The 19,172-nt window shown below is 47.2% G+C and overlaps 1 protein-coding gene and 1 long non-coding RNA gene across 2 annotated transcripts; one reads left to right on the forward strand and one right to left on the reverse strand.

Moving 5' to 3' along the window:
* Positions 1-1,672: 1,672 nt before the first annotated feature.
* Positions 1,673-6,671, reverse strand: LOC310694558. Its single transcript, XR_014519747.1, has 4 exons — positions 6,307-6,671; positions 5,445-5,894; positions 3,480-5,373; positions 1,673-2,856 (listed from the first exon to the last, which is right to left on the reverse strand). It is a non-coding gene; the product is annotated as an uncharacterized lncRNA (long non-coding RNA).
* STX5 (syntaxin 5) lies at positions 1,686-18,630 on the forward strand. The gene is made up of 11 exons (XM_083477649.1): positions 1,686-1,879; positions 9,780-10,002; positions 11,618-11,688; positions 12,504-12,559; positions 13,203-13,273; positions 13,558-13,674; positions 14,170-14,226; positions 14,812-14,893; positions 15,028-15,128; positions 15,919-16,040; positions 16,785-18,630. Exons 2-11 carry the CDS (start codon positions 9,799-9,801, stop codon positions 16,942-16,944), a joined length of 1,041 nt encoding a protein of 346 aa, XP_083333775.1. The 5' UTR covers positions 1,686-1,879; positions 9,780-9,798; the 3' UTR covers positions 16,945-18,630.
* The last annotated feature ends 542 nt before the right edge of the window (positions 18,631-19,172 follow it).

The following is a 19,172-nucleotide window of genomic DNA, read 5'->3' on the forward strand; positions in this document are numbered from 1 at the left end:
CTTGTTTAGGATATTCAGAAAAAGAAAAGGTTTTTCTTTTCTTTCCAAGTGCCGTCTGGCAGCCACAACAGAGGGTGGGTGGGTTAGTTGGAAGACTGCCAACAGTGTTGGATCTGGCCTGCCCAATTTGTAGGTTCCAAACTCAAATTATGTTGTGGTTTACTGTGCACTTTACCTGGTAACACAAATACTCTGCCCCCAAGGAGCTTATTGCTGAAATATTGCCAGTGGGTGGGAAAAAAACAAAGGGTAAAGAAAGGAAACAGATGCTAGAGCATATCAAGGTAACATTTCATTTGACTACCGATATAAGAACACAGGAAGAGTGCGCTGGATCAGGCCAATGACTTGTATAGTCCAGCAGCCTGTTCACTGTGAACAACTAGATGGCGGTGTGAAACCTGCAAGCGGGACCTAAGCTCAAGAGCTGCTGTGGTTTTCAGCAACTGAAATTCAAAAGCCTTACTGCCCCTGACAGTGGGGGAAGAGCATAGCCATTGTGACTAGTAGCCCTTGACAGCCTTATCTTCCATTAAACTTTACTAAACAATACACAAGGAAAGAATGGAGAATATGACCTCTTTGTAGTACTCAATTGTAGTGTTTTAGCAGTACTTCATTTGATTTTGGGGGACAGACTGTAGTTGACTGGCAGAACATCTGCTTTGCATGTAGGTCTCAGGTTCAGTCTCTTTTTACAGGTAGGTAGCCGGGTTCATAGGCGCCGACTCCATGGGGCCTGAGGGGGCTCGAGCCCCCTCAAAAATTCGTTTGGGGGGCTCCGCCCCCCCAATAATCTCGGGCGCCCCTCTAGCAGAGCGCCACCGCCGCCCCTCCCCTAGCCCAAAATGCACAGGGAGGGTCGGGCTGCATGCCTCCTGCCCTCCCTCCCGAGCAAAAGCTCCACCCAATTTCCTTCGGAGCTGATTAATAGGCGCAGCACGCTCTCCCCTATTCGCTCACGAGGAGGCGGCGCCACTTTATTTGCATATTCATGAGCTTATTTATTATTCATGAGCTTTCCCGGGCCCCCCCAATATTTTTTATAAGTCCGCGCCCCTGGCCGGGTTGGTCTGCTGTAGTCGAAACAAAATTTTTAAAAAATATAATTCCTTCCAGTAGCACCTTAAGAGACCAACTAAGTTAGTTATTGGTATGAGCTTTCGTGTGCACACAAAAGTTCATACCAATAACTTAGTAGGTCTCTAAGGTGCTACTGGAAGGATTTTTTTAAATTTTTTTTTGTTTTGTTTTGTTCAGTCTCTGGCATTACCAGATAGGGCTGGAAACATCCACTGCCTGAAACCCTGGCGAGCAGCTGCTAGAAAAAGCCTCACCAGCCGAATCTCTACCTGTCACAACGTTTCTCCTCCTCCTCCTCCTCCGTTTGTTGATTTACGTTACGGCCCTTCCTACGCACATTTACTCAGCAGCCAGCCCGACCTGTTTCAATTACAGCTTACTCCCAGGTAAATCCTTTATTCTGGAATGCAGGCCCCGCCGGCTCTTGGTTGCCTAGCAACAAAATCCCGACTCTACACTCCCCCCTCCCTCCTCGTTTGCCAAGGATCCCGGAAAGCGCCCGCCTTTTGTCGCATAGCAACAGAGCCCCGCCTCTCTCAACCGCAACGTCAGCGAAAAGAAGCCGCGTCGCTGGAGGGGCGGGGAGGACATACGCGCGCGCGCGCTAGCGGAGGAGGCGCTGCTAACAGACGTCTCTCGGCGTCGTGCGTGTGACGTCGGCCGCCGAGGGGGTACGTGGCAGTGACGTCGGCGGCCCGCCCTCCTTTCGGCTTGTTTGGTCGTTCGATCCGGAGGCCGGTGTTCGGAACTGGGGAGGGAGGCAGCGCCTAGAGCTGGGTCCGCGTCCGCGAAGCCGGTGAGTCGGGGGTCCGTCTCTCATATATGCCTCAGGCTTCGCCGTCGCCCCCCCCCCCGGCTACTCTTGCCGAGCGCGGTGCTCCTCCGTAAAAGTTCCCCCACCCGGTGTGGTCCCCCCTCCCGCTTCAAAGAGTTCCCCCCTTTTTCAGAGACAGCGGCCGGAGCTCTTTCCCCCCCCTTTGTGTGTCCCCGTGAAATGTTTCCCCCTTCCCCACAGATTGTGGTCTCCAAAGCCTTCTCTTTCGTGTCCTGCTCCAAATCCCTCCCCCAGCCGATTGGTCCGAGTCCTTCCTCTCGTGTGTCCTCACCCGCCCCTTTCTGACAGGGGCGAAAGCTTTCCCCCTCCTCCTTTCCTGGGTATTATTACGAATTGAGGTCTCTCTCCCCCCCCCCCAACTCTCCACTTTCCTCTTCCACAGATAGTGGTTGAAAACATTTCCCTTCTTTCAACCTCACCCGGATAGCTCAGTCGGTAGGAGAACATGAGACTCTTAATATTAGGGTCGTGTGGGTTCGAGCCCCACGTAGGGCAATTTCTGCATTGCAGGGGGTTGGACTAGATGACCCCCTGTAGTCTCTTCCAACTCTACAATTCCATGATTCTATGTATGTGGCAGCCCCTCAAGAAAGGGCCATAGCCCAGTGGTTTACCGTGAGGACTAGAATCTTAATTTGAGGGGAAGGGCCGTAGCTCAGTGGTAGAGCATCTGCTTTGCGTGCAGAAGGTCCCAGTTCCCAGCATCTCCAGGTTGGGCTGGGAGAGAGCACTTGTGTGAAACTTTGGACACCCACTGACAGTCAGTGTAAACAATACTGAGTTTGATAGGCCTGGCTCTGTAGAAGGCATAAGAACATCCTGCTGGATCAGGCTACTGGTCCATCTACTGGTCCATCAGGCATCCAGTTCTCATGGTGGCTTAACGGATGTCTCTAGGAAGTCCACAAGGAAGTCCACAAGCACAGCACTCTCCCTTGCTGCGCTTTCCAGCAACTGAAGCTGAAATCTCAAATCCTAGCAAGTTCTAAAACCCATCACTCAGCAAACCAAGGTTTTCTTAATATGTTTATAAAAGAGGAAAACAGGGTGCACAAGCCCGAATGCTCACTGTGGTTGTTCACACTGTAGGAAACCATCATTTCACATTGCAGCTTTTCCGGGGCGCTTTTATATTCATACATTTTTTCCTTGTAGATTTAATTTAAACCAGAAGCTGCCTTATACAGTGGTGCCCTGCAAGACGAATGCCTCGCAAGATGGAAAACTCGCTAGACGAAAGAGTTTTCCGTTTTGGAGGTGCTTCGCAAAACGAATTTCCTATGGGCTTGCTTCGCAAGACGACAATGTCTTGCGAGTTCCTGCTGGTTTTTTCCCCTCCCCCTCCTTTTTCTAAGCCGCTAAGCCGCTTATCAGCTGATCCGATCAGCAGATAAGCCGCTAATAGCGCTAATCCGCTAATTCGTCAATGGGCTTGCTTCGCAAGACGAAAAAACCACTAGATGAAGAGAATCACAGAACGGATTCTTTTCGTCTTGTGAGGCACCACTGTACATTAGAGGATACACTTGCTGAAATTCCTTCTCCAGCACAATTAGTAAGCCCTGTCCTGTTTTCCAGCAACTGATATTCAGAATAATCCTGCCTCCAACTGGAGGTAGAACATAGCCATTATGCCCGGTAACCATTGATAGCCTTATCAGCCATGAATTTGTCTAATCCTCTTTCAAAGCCATCCAACTTGGTGGCCATCCCTGCCTCTTGTGGGAGCGAATTCCATAGTTTAACAGTGCACTGTATAAAGAAATACGCTCTTTTGCCTGTCCTGAATCTTTTAACATCCAGCTTCCTTGACTATTTTCTAATTCTAGTGTTATGAGAGACACAGCTTCCTATGTTACTTTGTGTTTTACTTTCTGTTTTGGCTTAGCTTCATCTATGTTTTCAGAAGCATCCCAGGCGGCCCACAGTTTCCCTCGCCCTGACAAGCAACCCATGTTGTCCCTTTCTGAGGGTGATGAGGGAGCCCCACTCTACTCTCCTTCCTGCCACCTTTACCCTACAGATTAATTGAGCTTTGGAGGGTGCAGTGCAACTACAGTAGTGCTTCCGGCTTTAAGAAAGGAAAGGAGGATTGGAGCTGGTTATCTGGGTAAGGGGTGGCCAAGGCTGTGTCGCCGAGGGTCCAAATATACCCCAGACTTTCCCCCCTTTACTGGAGAGGGGAAGGCTGGAGATGGATATTGGGAGACTCTGAGCCAATGCTGTTCACAGTTTGGTCCTGAAGGGGTCTGAGTCCCACACTTGCACTGGGGTTTCCGAGCCCCTCTGAACCCCCGACACTACCATAGGGGCCCTGCCTTCCTTCTTCTCAGTCCTGTATGTCCTTCCCTGGGTGTAAGCCCCATTGAATACAGTGAGGCTTATTTTCAGGTAAGATTGATTGAAGGAGAGGTACAGAATCCCTGTGTTGCAAGGCTGGATGTAATTTGTTGGCTTCCTGGGTAGACTGTGTTTGAACAGGAAGTTCCTTTTTGACAGTTAGTAGATTTCTTCCTCTTCCACAACCCTTTCTAATGCTTTCTTTTAAAGCTGTCCTAGCTAGTAGGCACTTCACCAAAACTTCAGGCAGTAAGTTTGATAAGTTTTTAAAATACTGATTTTATTATTATTTGTCATAGGATAAATAAACATACTACATTCAGGAAAAAGTCAAAACAATTAACTATAGGTATACAAAGGTTTCCGATTTGTTGGTCTTTTCAGGGTATCCGCTTTTAGTGGCGCAAGTTTTACTAGCTGCCCATATCCACAGTGCAAGTTTGATTAAGTTAATTGTGCATTGTATTGCATGAAATAGCATGCCTGTTCCAAAGCTGCTGACTCTGAGAAGGGGAAACAGTTTCTCTTTCTCCGCTCTTTGTTGGACAATTTGTAATAATAGAAGTTGCTGTAATATTTCCTCCCCTCTCCCAGACGGTCTCCAGCCCTTCGATAATTGTAGTCATTTCTGCACCTTTTCCTGTTCATTTATATTGTTTCTGCACAGTATTTCAAATGCAGCTGCATTGTATGTTTATGTTAAGCAGGGTCAGGGGATTCCAGCTCCCATCAGCCCCAGCCAGTATGTCCACAATTAGTTTATTCCTGCCGATTGGATACCACTCTCGTATCTTTGAAGGTGAAGAGTGATCTAAAAATGCTTTTTATAAATATAGTGAATGATAAAGCTTATGCTACAATAAATCTGTCTCCTTATATCGCCACAAAACACTTTGTTATTTGTGCCAGCAAGGTGGTGGCTTGGAAGACTGATAATCAGAGCTTGTGGGGAGAGTAGATGTTAGTTCAGGGGTAGGCAACCTAAGGCCCGTGGGCTGGATCCAGCCCAATCGCCTTCTCAATCCGGCTCACAGACAGTCCGAGAATCAGCGTGTTTTTACATGAGTAGAATGTGTCCTTTTATTTAAAATGTATCTCTGGGTTATTTGTGGGCCCTGCCTGGTGTTTTTGCATGAGTAAAATGTGTGCTTTTATTTAAAATGCATCTCTGGGTTATTTGTGGGGCATAGGAATTCGTTCAATTCTCCCCCCCCCAAAAAAAAAAGTCTAGCCCACCACATGGTCTGAGGGATGGTGGACTGGCCCCCTGCTGAAAAAGGTTGCTGACCCCTGTGTTGGTTCATACAACCACAAAGCAGCCAGATTCTCACCTGCCCAATTGGCATCACTACTTGGGCCTTTGTGAAATCTAAATTTCCTCCCACTGCCATTAGGAGTGGCAGTTTTTCGAATCCAAAAGGAAAGCAATGGGACTTAGGAATCTCTTGGATTCGTACTGAGCACTGTGGGGGAAGAAGCCGTTGCTAGTAGTTTAGAGCAGTTTGTCCTAGGGCACTGGGTGCCTTCGTTTGTTTTTCAGCTTAGTTCTGGTGGAGATCTGAGTTAACATAAAAACGTAGAAGGAGCCTGGTTGCTGGCTCAGACCAAATGACCTGTCTTGTCTAGCATGTGGCCACTCATAGAATCATAGAGTTGGAAGAGACCACAAGGGCCATCGAGTCCAACCCCCTGCCAAGCAGGAAACACCATCAGAGCACTCCTGACATATGGTTGTCAAGCCTCTGCTTAAAGACCTCCAAAGTAGGAGACTCCACCACACTCCTTGGCAGCAAATTCCACTGTCAAACAGCTCTTACTGTCAGGAAGTTCTTCCTAATGTTTAGGTGGAATCTTCTTTCTTGTAGTTTGGATCCATTGCTCCGTGTCCGCTTCTCTGGAGCAGCAGAAAACAACCTTTCTCCCTCCTCTATGTGACATCCTTTTATATCTTTGAACATGGCTATCATATCACCCCTTAACCTCCTCTTCTCCAGGCTAAACATGCCCAGCTCCCTTAGCCGTTCCTCATAAGGCATCTCATAAGGCACTCAGATGCTCCAGTGGGAAGTCTACAAACGGGACCTGCATGAAACAGCACTCTCCCCATCGATGGTTTCTAGAAACTAGTATTTAGACACTTACTGCTTCTGACAGTGGAGATAGTAGCCATTGACAGTGAGTTGGTAGCCATTGGTAGCCTTATCCTGGTAGCGAGGGTGTGTATGTGTTGGGAGCCAAGTGGCAGGACAAAGTGGTCTGCTTCAGGAGTGGTGGGGATTGGTGTCTGAACAGTGCAGCAAATACTTTTTGTGTTGGCCCTACTGGAGTGGTTGTGGTGCCATTTAGGCTCTGCTTCAGACAGGAAGATGTTTTGGGCCAGCACTGCTATGTTCTTAAAAGCCACAATATATCAGTAAAAAATACTACGGATTCTGTGACAAAAAATCAAAACTCTTAGTTTATGAACTAATAAGAAATTCTAGAAATATATCACGTGTGTTCAAGGACAGGGAGGAATACACCTTTCGAAAGAAGGTTGGTGGGTGGGATGTAGAGACTTTTACAATGAAATATATAAATATAAAGTAACATATAATATGCAAATTAGCAGTTATCTCAGTGAAGTAAATCTAAAACCCCTGGACAGAGATCAATGAAGTTATCTATGTGAATCTATAGCAGAAAATGAAGTAGGAAAAATCCCCTTAAACTAAAACCTGCAAACACCCCAGGATTAGATGGCTTCACCTCCTTTTTTTTTTTTTTACAAAATGTTTAAGGAGCAAGTTTCCTAAAATGGGGAGGCTATTCAGCTTTATGCTCTGGGGTCGTCAAGTACTTGCCGCTTGGAAGGAATCGTAGGTGATTGAATTTCAGAAACCTGAGACAGACGCCATTTTTGTATACTAGTATTGACCTATACCACTAATTTAAAAAGATGCAAAGATTTTTAGGAAACTTTTGGCAGACGGGTTGACATCCACTTCTCTTATCCACAATTGTAGACACAGATCAAGTAGGCTTTGTTAAGGAGCAGCATATAGCTAATCCTATTAGGATATTAATTAATGCAATCTACCTGGGGCAGGGAGAACCAAGAAAAGTAACATTGATAGTATCATTCTAGAAAAGCATTTGACAAATTGGGCTGGGAGAATTTATTCAGCTTGGTTCAGAAACTTCAGGTAGTGCAGAATTCGGTGACCGGGTTGTTCCCTGGGGCAAGGCAGTTTGAGCACATTGCACCAGTCCTGGTCTAAATGCACTGGGGACCACTTAGCTTCTGGTCCCATTTCAAAGTGCTGGTTTTGACAGAGCCATAACTGGTTCAGGACCACAATACCTCAAGGACTGCCTCTCCCCATATAAACCTACCCTGAGATCATCCTCTGAGGCCCTTCTTTGTGTGAACAGCCCTTTTCTGCAATGGCTCCCTACCTGTGGAACACTCTCCCCAGGAAGATTCGACGGGCGACTTCATTATACACCTTTATGCACCAGATTCTGTGAAACTCGTTGCTAGAAATCAGCCTTGGGCTGATTTACACATGACGCCCTTTTAAAGTGTGTTGTGAGAGGGGGGGTTATTTGTTTGCTTTTGTTCTTATTTTTATTATGTGCTTTGCATTTTCTATATTGTCATTTTGTGTTGTGGACCGCCCTGAAATCTATGGGTATAGGGCAGTATACGGAATTAATTAATTAATTAATTAATTAATACTATATCCGTTATTAGAAAAGTTGTGATTTCCCACAATATTTGTAACTGTTTTGAAAAACCTATTTGAGAATTCTCAGAGAACTATCAGACTTAATAGACAGGACCCCCCAAGATTCAGTATGTGGAGTGGTACCCATTGTCACCCCTGCTTTTTGCCATATCCCTGGACCCTTTGGCTACCAAAGTTAGGGGAGATGATTTGATTAAAGGAGTATCAGTGGAAGGAGTGGAACAAAAGCTTAACCTATTTGCAGATGATATCAGGGTTAGAAAAACCAAATATATCCTTACCAAATGTTCTTGAAGATTTTTTGTTAAGGTGAAATCTCGGGAATGGGATCCATCTACCAAAAGTCAGAGATGTTGCCTTTCAATATCGCACAACTGGATTAATTGTGCCTTAACCAATCCAAAATTAAATTGTGCTAAAAGAAAATAAAGTATCTTGGAGTAATGATTACAAAAAGTTGGAAACAGTTAAAGAAAAAGAACAATAGGCCTTTCATCAAATACATATAATTAGATCCCTCAAGCTGGCAACATAGTTGGAAACGGTCACTACTGTACAAATAATTATCTTACCTAAGTTAAAAATGTTATTCCAAGTCCTTCCTTTCTGTACTGATCTGCCAGCTTTTGAAAGATTTTAGAATCTCTTAATTTAATCATCCAAGCAAGCAAGACTGCCAACATATACAAATCGACATATTGGTGGGGGTGGGGAGCATTCCACCAAATTTATGACACAGCCCATGCATGAAATGTAATTCTAATGATGAAACAGACCTCTCACATTTGTTGTCAATTTATTTTAAATCCCTTGGCTGTAGCACATCTCTGACTTTGAAATTATTGTCCCTCTCTGATCTCCCCAGTTGCTCCTTTCTGTTACCATCCCTTGTTCTTACATCAAAAGAAAAGAAATACAGCCCAATGGTTATAAACAGAAGGGATTGCAGACGATAAGATACCTTTACAGAGATTTAAAAGCTCTAACAGGAGCCCAAGGAAAAGAAAAACTGGGAGAACTGGAAACAAGCTGGCTTGCCCATACACCAAACTGCACGTTCCTTGGCTAATCACACAGTTTTTTCTCAAGCAAATAGACTGTTTAAGCCCATTGAACAATTAATTTTAAGTTCAGTGTGACCTCCCAAAAGCCCCCCCCCCCTAGTATTTATATGATTATTTGTGACCTGATGAGAAGTTTAACCTGACTGAAAACAATATGGGAAATTGTGAAATTAATTCTCAAGATTGGCAAATTTTTTTATTTATTTTTTTGATGGGAGGGTTAGAGCTTTAAATCAGTAACTGCTAAAAGCAGATAATATTTTTATGGTTTTCATGTTTGGAATAGTGTGTGTGTGTATGGAATATTTTTATTCTAATATATTGACCCCCCCATAAAAATAATTGTATTGGTCACTGATGCTCCTGTGGGAGGAAGGGTGAGATATAAAATTAATAAATGCAATAATAAACACCGTACTTGAAAGAGTTGCAAGCTTTAAGGCAATGGTGGAACTAGTGGCTCTCCAGATATTGAACTGCAGCTCCCATTATCCCTGTCCACTCAGCTGCTACCTGGATCATGGGAAGTTGAGTCTAACAACTTTTAGATTGCCCCTTGTTGATTTAAGTGTTTTTACAATGGGGTGGGGAAGCCTGTCTGGTGCGATTTGAGAGCAAGGTTGAAGTTTTCATTGCTGGGCGCTGATGACCATCTCTCTCTCTCTCTCTCTCTCTCTCTCTCTCTCTCTCTCTCTCTCTCTCTCTCTTTCTTTCTCTCTCTCTCAGCACCAGGTTATGAGCCTCCATGAATACGAGGAGACGCCACGGCTCTAGAAACACGGAGCAGGGCGTTTACCTGGGACCTTCCCAGACGCAAGTTCTGCCCCCGCTCGCTGCCACCCCTGCCCCAAGCCCAGTTGCGCCACCCCCTCCACAGTGGGACACCATGTCGTGTCAAGATCGCACCCAGGAATTTCTCTCCGCCTGCAAGTCCTTGCAGAGCAGACAGGTGAGGGCCACTTAAGGCTGAGTTGGAGGCAAGGGGATTTGGATAGAACTAACTCTTGCGGCCGATGTGGAGAACTCCTGCAATTACACCTCTCTAGGCTGGGGGCCTGATAGAGACAGCTGTAAATCAAGGCATGGGAATGGGTGGAGACTGCCCTGAGCCTGTCACATGCGCTGTTCCTGATGTTAACTAAGGGCCAAGTGAGATGAGACATTAACAGCAATTAATGTGCATGATTTGTGTGCGTGCGTGAGAGTGATTGAATGTGAGTGAAGCATGGTCTGGATCCCAGGAAAGGGGAGTTTCACTTTCCCTAACTTTCTTGGTGCTGTTGAAAATCCACCAAAGGGGCCTCCCCTGCCCACCAAGCTTCTATTAAGTCCCAGGAAGGAAGTTTCCATTGCCACAAATGGAGACTTTCCTCTCAGCGCCTTTTCTAGTGTTTAATGTCACGTTATTTAATTGTGATTTTTAAAAACCTGTTTTATTGTTAAATTTGTACACCTCATTGAGAAGGCTTGTAGTAGGATAATGGGATTATTTTATTGGGCATTTTAATTATGGGTGTTTCACATTGTAATGTTTTAAAAGGGATTGTTTTGTTGTGTATTTTAACGATCAATGTTTATATATGTTTTGTTTGCATAACTGGCCTTTATACAGCAATAATATGTAGTATATACAGTGCTACCTTGGTACTTGAACAGCTTGGCTTCTGAACAAATCAGCTCCCGAACACTGCAAACCCGGAAGTAAGTGTTCCGGTTTGTGAATGTTTTTCGGAAGCTGAACTTCTGACATGGGTTCCGCTTGAGTGCAGGAATCTCCTGCAGCCAATCAGAAGCTGTGCCTTAGTTTTCGTACCGTTTCTGGAGTTGAATGGACTCCCAGAATGGATTAACTTCGAGAACCAAGGTACCACTGTAAGTAATTTTATAAGCTTAAGTGGCAGGTTGATTATTGTTAATGTTATCGTCACCATAATCAATGTATGATTGCATTCTACACTTATTGTCAATGCAATGGATAACAAAACCAGCAAAATAACCAGATAAAACACAAAACCCAGCAGATACACTTAAAGCAAAACTGAAACTATACCCCCCAAAAAGGACACTCGTGGCATAGATCCATTTCTCCAGTGGAGAAAGCCTGTTGGAGCAAAAATGTCTGCTCTTGGAAAGTACTGGAAAGTACAGATAGTGGGGCGTAATTGTATCCTGAAAGGAATGCCATTCCACCAACACGGGCAGCCACCCTAAAAGCCCTGCTCTGAGCTACTGTGGGGTGGGCTTCTGAGATCTTTAGAACTTGCAGAAGAAATTCTCCCACAGACTGCTGCAATTTCCTGGGTACATAAGGTTGGCATCTAAAAATGCTGGAGACCCAAAAGAAATAAAGTTTCATCTTTTTGTAGCGGGCCATTGTGTTGTTTGTTGGGAGACAGGGAGCGAAGCGTGGCTGGTATTCTGACAGGTGTAGGGAGAAATTTTCCCACCTTGGAGAAGTTGGACCAGTAAAAAGAGAAGCACCCAGGAGTTATTCTTTCTTTCACATTTTTGTTTATGTTCTTAACACAGTCTCAATTGTCTTTCATTTTCTTTTTTTCCCTCAGAATGGGCTTCAGCCAAACAAGCCAGTGCTGAATGCCATTCGGCAAAGAAGCGAATTCACTGTCATGGCCAAGTGAGTTTATCAACCCATCGCTTCATGGGGACGTTTCAGGGACATATGAGAATGTAGCACTGCAGGGGGATCCAGAGAAATAGGTTTCCCCTATACAGTGTCGGGAGCCCAGCCCCACAGCCAGTAAGGTCCAGCACTCATGGCTGGTGAGATGGCAGGTACTGGAAGCAGGGAGTGGGGGTTAAGTTGGTAAGCGGTTGGAAACATGGAGGACAAGCTTGGAGGAGGGCTGAGGAATCTGTGGTCCTCCAGGTGTTGCTGAACTACAGCTCCCATCAGCCCTAGCTGCTATGACCAACAGTTGAAGACGATTGGAGGTTCCCTAGCCCTTGCAAGAGGTCTGTGAGATCTCAACGGAACTTGGAAACCACAGCCGCTTCTCCTTGCTTCTCTTGCAGCAGTGGGGGGCAGGCGATATGCGTGGGGGCTTTGGAGAAGTGAGGAGAAGCAGTATTGAGAGGTCCATGAGATCTTGCTGTGGAATCCAGTAGCTGCAGCTGCTTCTCCTTGCTTTTCTGGTGGTGGCTCCAGAGAAGTGAGGAGAAGCAACAGGGAGATCTTGCAAGAGCTCTGCGATAACTTGCTGAAGCTGCTACCACTTCTACGGCGTCAGGCAAGGGCTTTTGAAAATGTGGAATGTCGAAATCCAGCACACGGGGTGGTCCAGCACTGTGCATAATAACTCCTTGCCCATTCCAATTTTAAGATTTGTTAGTTTCATGTAACTTGAACACCTGGTGATAAAATGAAAAATTAGGCGAGGCGGTTGAGTTCTGCATCCGTTGTTGTTAATTTCAACTCCTTGTGATTCTCAGGCGGATTGGGAAGGACCTCAGCAACACTTTTGCCAAGCTGGAGAAGCTAACAATCTGTGAGTATTTGGAGTGTGGATGAAGCTGGAGCCTACTGTGGGGAGTGGGGGAAATGGATCCACATCACGCAGTTGCTGGCTGAGTTTTGACTTGTCATTTGATGCCGATGAAAAGCTGGGGAGGTGTTGGGATGCCAGGGGAGTGGTTGACCATGAATGCTGTGCTTAGACGAAGGCAGGGAGCTGGGTTGAGAGCAACTGCAGCACCTTAGTTGTCCTGTCTAGGACAAGCTTCCACTTCCATAACGGGGAAGTCACAAGTGAAGGGAGAGGGGGCGGGCTTGGTTAGTGAGAATGGGAGATAATATAGAGGGCGGAGAGCCTCAGGGCCTCCTGATCTAACCCTCAGGACTGTACCCAGTTCATCTCTCCCTTTATGGGCCTTACTTCAAACCTACCTTGAGTGTTTCTGCCTGGGCTGTGTCCTTTAGCTCTGATAACACCTCTTGCCTCCTTGAACCAAAGGCATAGGGAGGTGTGTGTGCAGAAACTATCCCACTCTACAAAGGTTACATTGATCTGCCTGTTTTTGCTTCTGGTCCCACCCACCATGTGGCATGTGGCCCCTGGAAGGTTGCCCGGAGGGGAATGTGGCCCCCAGACTGAAAATGGGTTAATGCGCTACACTTTTCTGTATCTTCAGTGGCCAAGCGGAAATCTCTGTTTGATGACAAGGCGGTGGAGATTGAGGAGCTGACTTACATCATCAGGCAGGTGAGCTAGAGGGCCTCCTCTGTCCTGCTCCTCCTTTGGCTGCCTTCGCTTTTCATTCCGTTGCATCACTTGGAATGTCCATTGGACGGGGAAGGAAAGCCAAGCAAGTGCCAGAGAACGTGGGAGGCAGCACTGTGGTGTGTCATGCTTGCTGGTTCCTGCCTCCTCCTCCTCCTCCTCCTCCAAGCTCTCTTAAAGGGGCAGTCTCCTGATTTAGCGCCTCTTGGCAACCTCTTGTTGCCTCTTCAGGCAGTTCCTCTTTTTCTCTCTCTCTCTCTCAACAGGACATCAACAGCCTGAACAAACAGATCGCACAGCTGCAAGAGTTTGTCAAGGCGAAAGGCAGCCAGAGTGGGAGGCACGTGCAAACTCACTCCAACACCGTGGTGGTGTCACTGCAGGTCAGCCTGAGGCAGAGGGTTGAAAAAATGCAAGCCTTAAAGTTTACGGGCCTTAAATGTCTTCAGAGCCAGAGGGTTTCCCCCATCCCAAAAGAACAGGACTTGGGTATTGTAGATAGCTCATTTCCCCCCACAACTCACAAGCAATAGAATGAATTCTGACAGCTTGGAAAATAATATGCATAATTTATTCAGCTTGCAGAACTCATCTTTTTTTCTTGATGCAGAATTTTGAGGTATACTGTTCATGCATCCCTGCTTGCCTTTTGGATGTTTTGGAACACCGCTCCTATCAGCCCCAGCCAGCACTCGAGCTTGAGAAAGGCTGTTGTAGTCTTATATGTATTAGACATAAAGAAAATGTTCGTTCCCTAGCATGCGATTAGCAGCAGTCACAGGGTATGGATGTGGGAATAGGTTTTCTCTGGTCAGAGAGGGTGGCAGGAAGGTCAGATTTTGCCTTCCTCACTCTTCTTCCCTTCCCTTCTTTTCTAGTCCAAGTTAGCCTCCATGTCCAACGATTTCAAGTCTGTTCTGGAGGTGCGGACAGAGGTAAGTTGCTTGTAAGCCACCAGTCTCAAACTTTGCTAAAGTGGGCTTCCGTTGTTTTAGCTGCCTCACACAACATAAATAAGGCAGCTCTTGACTACACCCACCCACACCCATCCACCCTATAAACACAATTATAAAATGAATGCCTTATCAACCCTGATCAAAGGCAAAAGCATGTGGAGACTGCCTAAATTTGAACCTTTGTTATCTATATTGTTATCCCTCTTGTTTGGAGAAAAATGGGCTAAAAAAAAGCGGAAACAACAGTGTCAAGTTTCCATGAGAGGTGGTGAAAAGTCTGTGTAAATTGTACAACCTTATGGATCACCATCACTAAATGTAAAGCAAGCTTGGGGGGGAACCTTTGGGCCTCCAGATGTTGCTGAAGTACAACTCCCATCAGCCCCAGTGGCCATGGATGATGTAGTTCAAGCAGTGTCTGGAGAGCCAATGTTTCCTCACACCTGGAGGAGCTAGTGATATTATGCATTGCTCTGATGTGTGGGCAATGGGATGAAAGGGAAACTTTAACTTGTGTGCCTTGATTGCTTGGCTTGCCCTGACCCTCCCAACTTCCTTCCCCAGAATCTTAAACAGCAGAAAACTCGGCGAGAACAGTTCTCCCGCCCCCCGGTCTCCGCCATTCCCCTCGCCGCAAGCAATCTAGGTGAGTCAGAGCAGGCAGTCCCCTGCTGCCAGAGGGAACTGGAAAGTGGTGCTGCAGGTACCCTATTGAAGGGGGAAGGTGGGGTTGAAATGAGGTGGGGGAAGCAGTCTGACCTCGCCGGCTGATGTCCACAGGTGGCTCCGCTATGCTTCAGGACGAACGTCGGCACTCGGGGGACGTGGCTATTGACATGGACAACCGGGCCAGCCAGCAGTTGCAACTCATCAACGAGCAGGTGCCTTGGCAGGGGGAGTGGGTGGGCCTGCAGACATTTGCACTAAAAATAAGGGATGTGGAGCAATGGGAGAGGCTGACTGGCTTTATTTTGGGTGTTGTCATTCTTTAGCTTCCCATGGCTGAGCTATAGGATAAGAAACATCTGTCTACAAACAAAAGCACACATGAACATTCATGTCACTGGTGGAACTCCCTGTTTCTTCTGAGCAGCTTTGCCCTCTGTCCTTTGGCAGCCTTGCTAATTGTAGCCTATTGGCTTGGGGGGGAGCCTGTCAGAATTGAGCTGTCTGCTACTTGCATAGACCTGCTTTGGGTTCTCACATCACACTAATGCAGGGATGGGGAGCCTGGTGCCCGCAAGCTGTTGTTGGGAGACCAATCCCCATCCTCCCCAGTCATTATGGCCAGTGGTAATGAGAGTTGTACTTCCAACACCTCCTGGAGAGCCTGACAGGTTTCCCACCCCTGTCCTAGACACACATCCCAACCAGCCAGGGATCAAATATTAAATGCACTTACAGAGGCGTGAAGCAAGGATAGAGAGGCTGTGGCCCTCCAGATGTTGTTTAACTTGAGTTCCCATTAGCCCCAGTCAGCGTAGCCAGTGGTTAGGGATGAATGGGAGTTGTAGATGGGAGTTGTCACCAAAAACACCAGATCCACAGATCTGCCTGGTAACAGTGGTACAGAAAAGAGAGCAGGCAATCATAGAATTGTAGAGTTGGAAGGGACCCTAAGGATCATCTATTCCAAACCCCTTGCCCACATCACCCGTTCCTCTTTTGTAGGATACGTACATCCAGAGCCGGGCAGACACCATGCAGAACATCGAGTCTACTATCGTGGAGCTGGGCTCCATATTCCAGCAGTTGGCGCATATGGTTAAAGAACAAGAGGAGACCATCCAGAGGTAGTGGGCAGGGGAGAAAAGCTCTGTCCCTCTTGAGGCAGCTGGCAGATTGCAGCACAAGGGTTGTTTGGGAGGAGGCTTGTGGGGAAGACTTGTGGGGAAGAGCCTGACTGCTGGATCAGGCCAAAGGCCCACAAAGTCCAGCTTCCTGTTCCCGCCTTGGCAAGCAGGGCCTGAGCGCAGCAGCAACTCTCCTTCCCACTTGTGATTCTTAGCAACTGGTACACAAGGGCAAACCACCCCCAACAGACAGAGATGACCCTTAGCGGGGCGACTCACAGATGTTGGGTTCATCGCTTGACAACTGCAGCCAGCGACCAGCTGCTGCAAATCAAAAGGGGTGGCATTACACTGGTCTGATATGTGCAAAATGCACTGTATGTTATTTCAGTAAGAATCCTGGGAGGCAACTTTGTGTTGCTGTTTCCATAGGTCTCGTTACAGGTAGGTAGCCGTGTTGGTCTGCCGTAGTTGAAACAAAATAAATTCCTTCCAGTAGCACCTTAGAGACCAACTAAGTTAGTTATTGGTATGAGCTTTCGTGTACACGTGTGTGTATCTGAAGAAGTGTGCATGCACACGAAAGCTCATACCAATAACTAACTTCGTTGGTCTCTAAGGTGCTACTGGAAGGAATTTGTTTCCATAGGGTTATTCCTCCTCCCCTATAGGCAAGAAGCAAGCTGGCAGCTCCTCCTGAGGGCTTCACCTGCCCTTTTCTTTCCTTTTTTGCCAATCCTGTAGAATTGACGCCAATGTGGAAGATGCTCAGCTTAATGTTGAAGGCGCCCACACGGAGATCCTGAAATATTTCCAGTCCGTCACATCCAATCGGTGGCTGATGGTGAAAATCTTCCTCATCCTTATTGTCTTCTTCATCATCTTCGTGGTGTTCCTGGCCTGATGGTGGAGGCGGCTCAACCGCCCACCACCAGCTCCTCCTCCTCCTGCAAGAGCCGCGTTGGGACGCTGGACTCTTCTGTTCTCTTTGTAGCCGGCCTGGGGGCAGAGTCATCACTGCTGCCCACCATGTGCCTGGTGCCGAAAGGGGGCCCATCCTCGCTCATTTGTGACTCTCTCTTTTTTGGCTGCGGCTCTCGGCCTGGAGCGGGGGCCACCCCAATCGGAGTGCAATAGCATTTGGACTACGCTGTGAAGGGCTCTGCCCCAACAAACCCCCTTCTGCTCCCCAGATGGGATACAATCCAGTGCGGGGGTATGTCTGTATGTAGCGGGACCAGAATCTTGCATCTCTTCCCCTCCTCTGTTCTATATATTTGCCCTTCCCCTTTGGGACTAAACGGAAAAAAAACACACTAACAGAACCCCTCCCTTCCCCTTTTAAAACATTACTGATACCTTGGTGTGAGGTTTCAACTTCCCAGCACGGGCTCCCTCTCACAATCTGTTGGGGAGGCAGCTGTATCTCTAAAGTTGCAAGGCTTCTCTTGTCTTTTCCGGAGGGCCGTGGGCCTGATAGGGGTTTCTCCCCACTCCCTGTTTTCCATATTTAAGTTTCTTCCTTGCTGCTGCCTAGGCATAGGGAGCTCCTGTGTGCAAGGAAGGTTCTCTGAGTCTCCCGTTTTAGACCGAGGCAGATCAAGGGGCAGCCTTCCTCGTTGCGTCTCCTGCTCAAGGGAGAGATTTCTCACTGTGGCTGATTTACGCAGACCAAATATGTGTCCCCCTGTGGCTCCGATCCTCCTGGCTGACGGAAGTCAGCAGGGCTTGGACAGAGACACTGACGCCTCTTTTAGTTGCCAGGCACCCTCTCTCTCCCTCTCTGAAAACAGATCTAACTCTCTAGTGCCTCCTCCATGCTGTCAAACGGTTCAGGCTCACCCCCCCCCCCCCAAAAAAAAGAAGAAGTGGAGAAAGTGTCCTTGCTACCCCAACCTTACTAATCATTATAAGCTAGTTGATACTGATATAACTGCTAAGCTCTAATCCTTCTCTTCCCCTGCCTGACCTCTTTTTCGTTAGTAGCCTATGCTAAGGCCATTTCAACCCCCTGGCCTGGTTATGGTGGCTGAGCAGGAACCCACCTTAATGTCACCACCACCTCCTCCTCTTTTGTTTTTAGGTGGGTGGGATTTTGCCCCCCCTCCCGCCCCTCCCCAGTTGCAATGGCCTTAACATTCCACTGTCAGTTTCTCCTGTGCTCTTTCAGATGAGCAGGGGGTGGGGTAGGGGGAACCTGCTTGTCTGTCATTAACCAGTGTGAGATGGTGGTGCTACCCTGTGATCTAGAGGAGAGAGTAGCACCGGCTCCTGCCTGAAAGCTATTTTTTAAAAAAGCTTTACTTTAAAAACAACGGAGTCTTCTGCCCATTCTGTTGCTGGCACACTAGCCTGGATTGCGAACACTTTTATCTGCTTACGCCAGCCTGGGCCAAGCTGGTACACGCCAGCGTATTGTGGGCCACAGCTCCCATCTTCCCCAGTCAGCATGAGTGGCTGGGGCTGATGGCGGTCGTAGTCTTAAAAACCCCGGAGTGCATCAGCTCGTCCATGGCTAGCTTAACACTTTGCCAAGATTAGCTCCCCAGTCTGTGTTGCAATTAAAATCTACATGAAGATACAGCATAAATGAGTGGGGTGGTTTCTTCTGGGCCTTGGCCACTGGTCGTACAGTCCATCTTCCCAGCTCTTCCTTCCAGAGGAATGTAGCAGAAAGAGCTGCGGCGGGAGGTTCTGGCTGAGATTTTTCCGGCCCCTACGGAAGCTCCTTTGTGCAAGTCAGGCGAGTTGGTTAATTTAACTTGGTACTGATTCTGCATCCGACACTGGCTTGCTTGGCTCTCAGGCAGAGGTCTGTCCTAGCAGAGGCATTAGAATCCAGCTCTCCCTTGCCAAACAAGTATAGTCAGCAGGTGTTCTTCCTGATTGAAAATGCTCAGAATAGCGCCTATCTTTTATTGGTTGAATTTGCTTAGATTGAATTCGACCCACCCTCCAGATATTGGGCTCCCCTCTGCCCCAGCCAGTGAGGCCAAAGGTCAGGGATGATGGGAGTTGTCCATACAGTAATATCTGGAGGGCTGTTTGTTACCCTTGAACTACCAGGTGTAGCCAACTCCCAAGAGATTGTGATCTACTTTCAGAATTAAAAACTGGCAGTGATCTAGCCCC

This window comes from Podarcis liolepis (assembly GCF_965112155.1).
Source record: "Podarcis liolepis genome assembly, chromosome: 15".
Taxonomy (NCBI): Eukaryota; Metazoa; Chordata; class Lepidosauria; order Squamata; family Lacertidae; genus Podarcis; species Podarcis liolepis.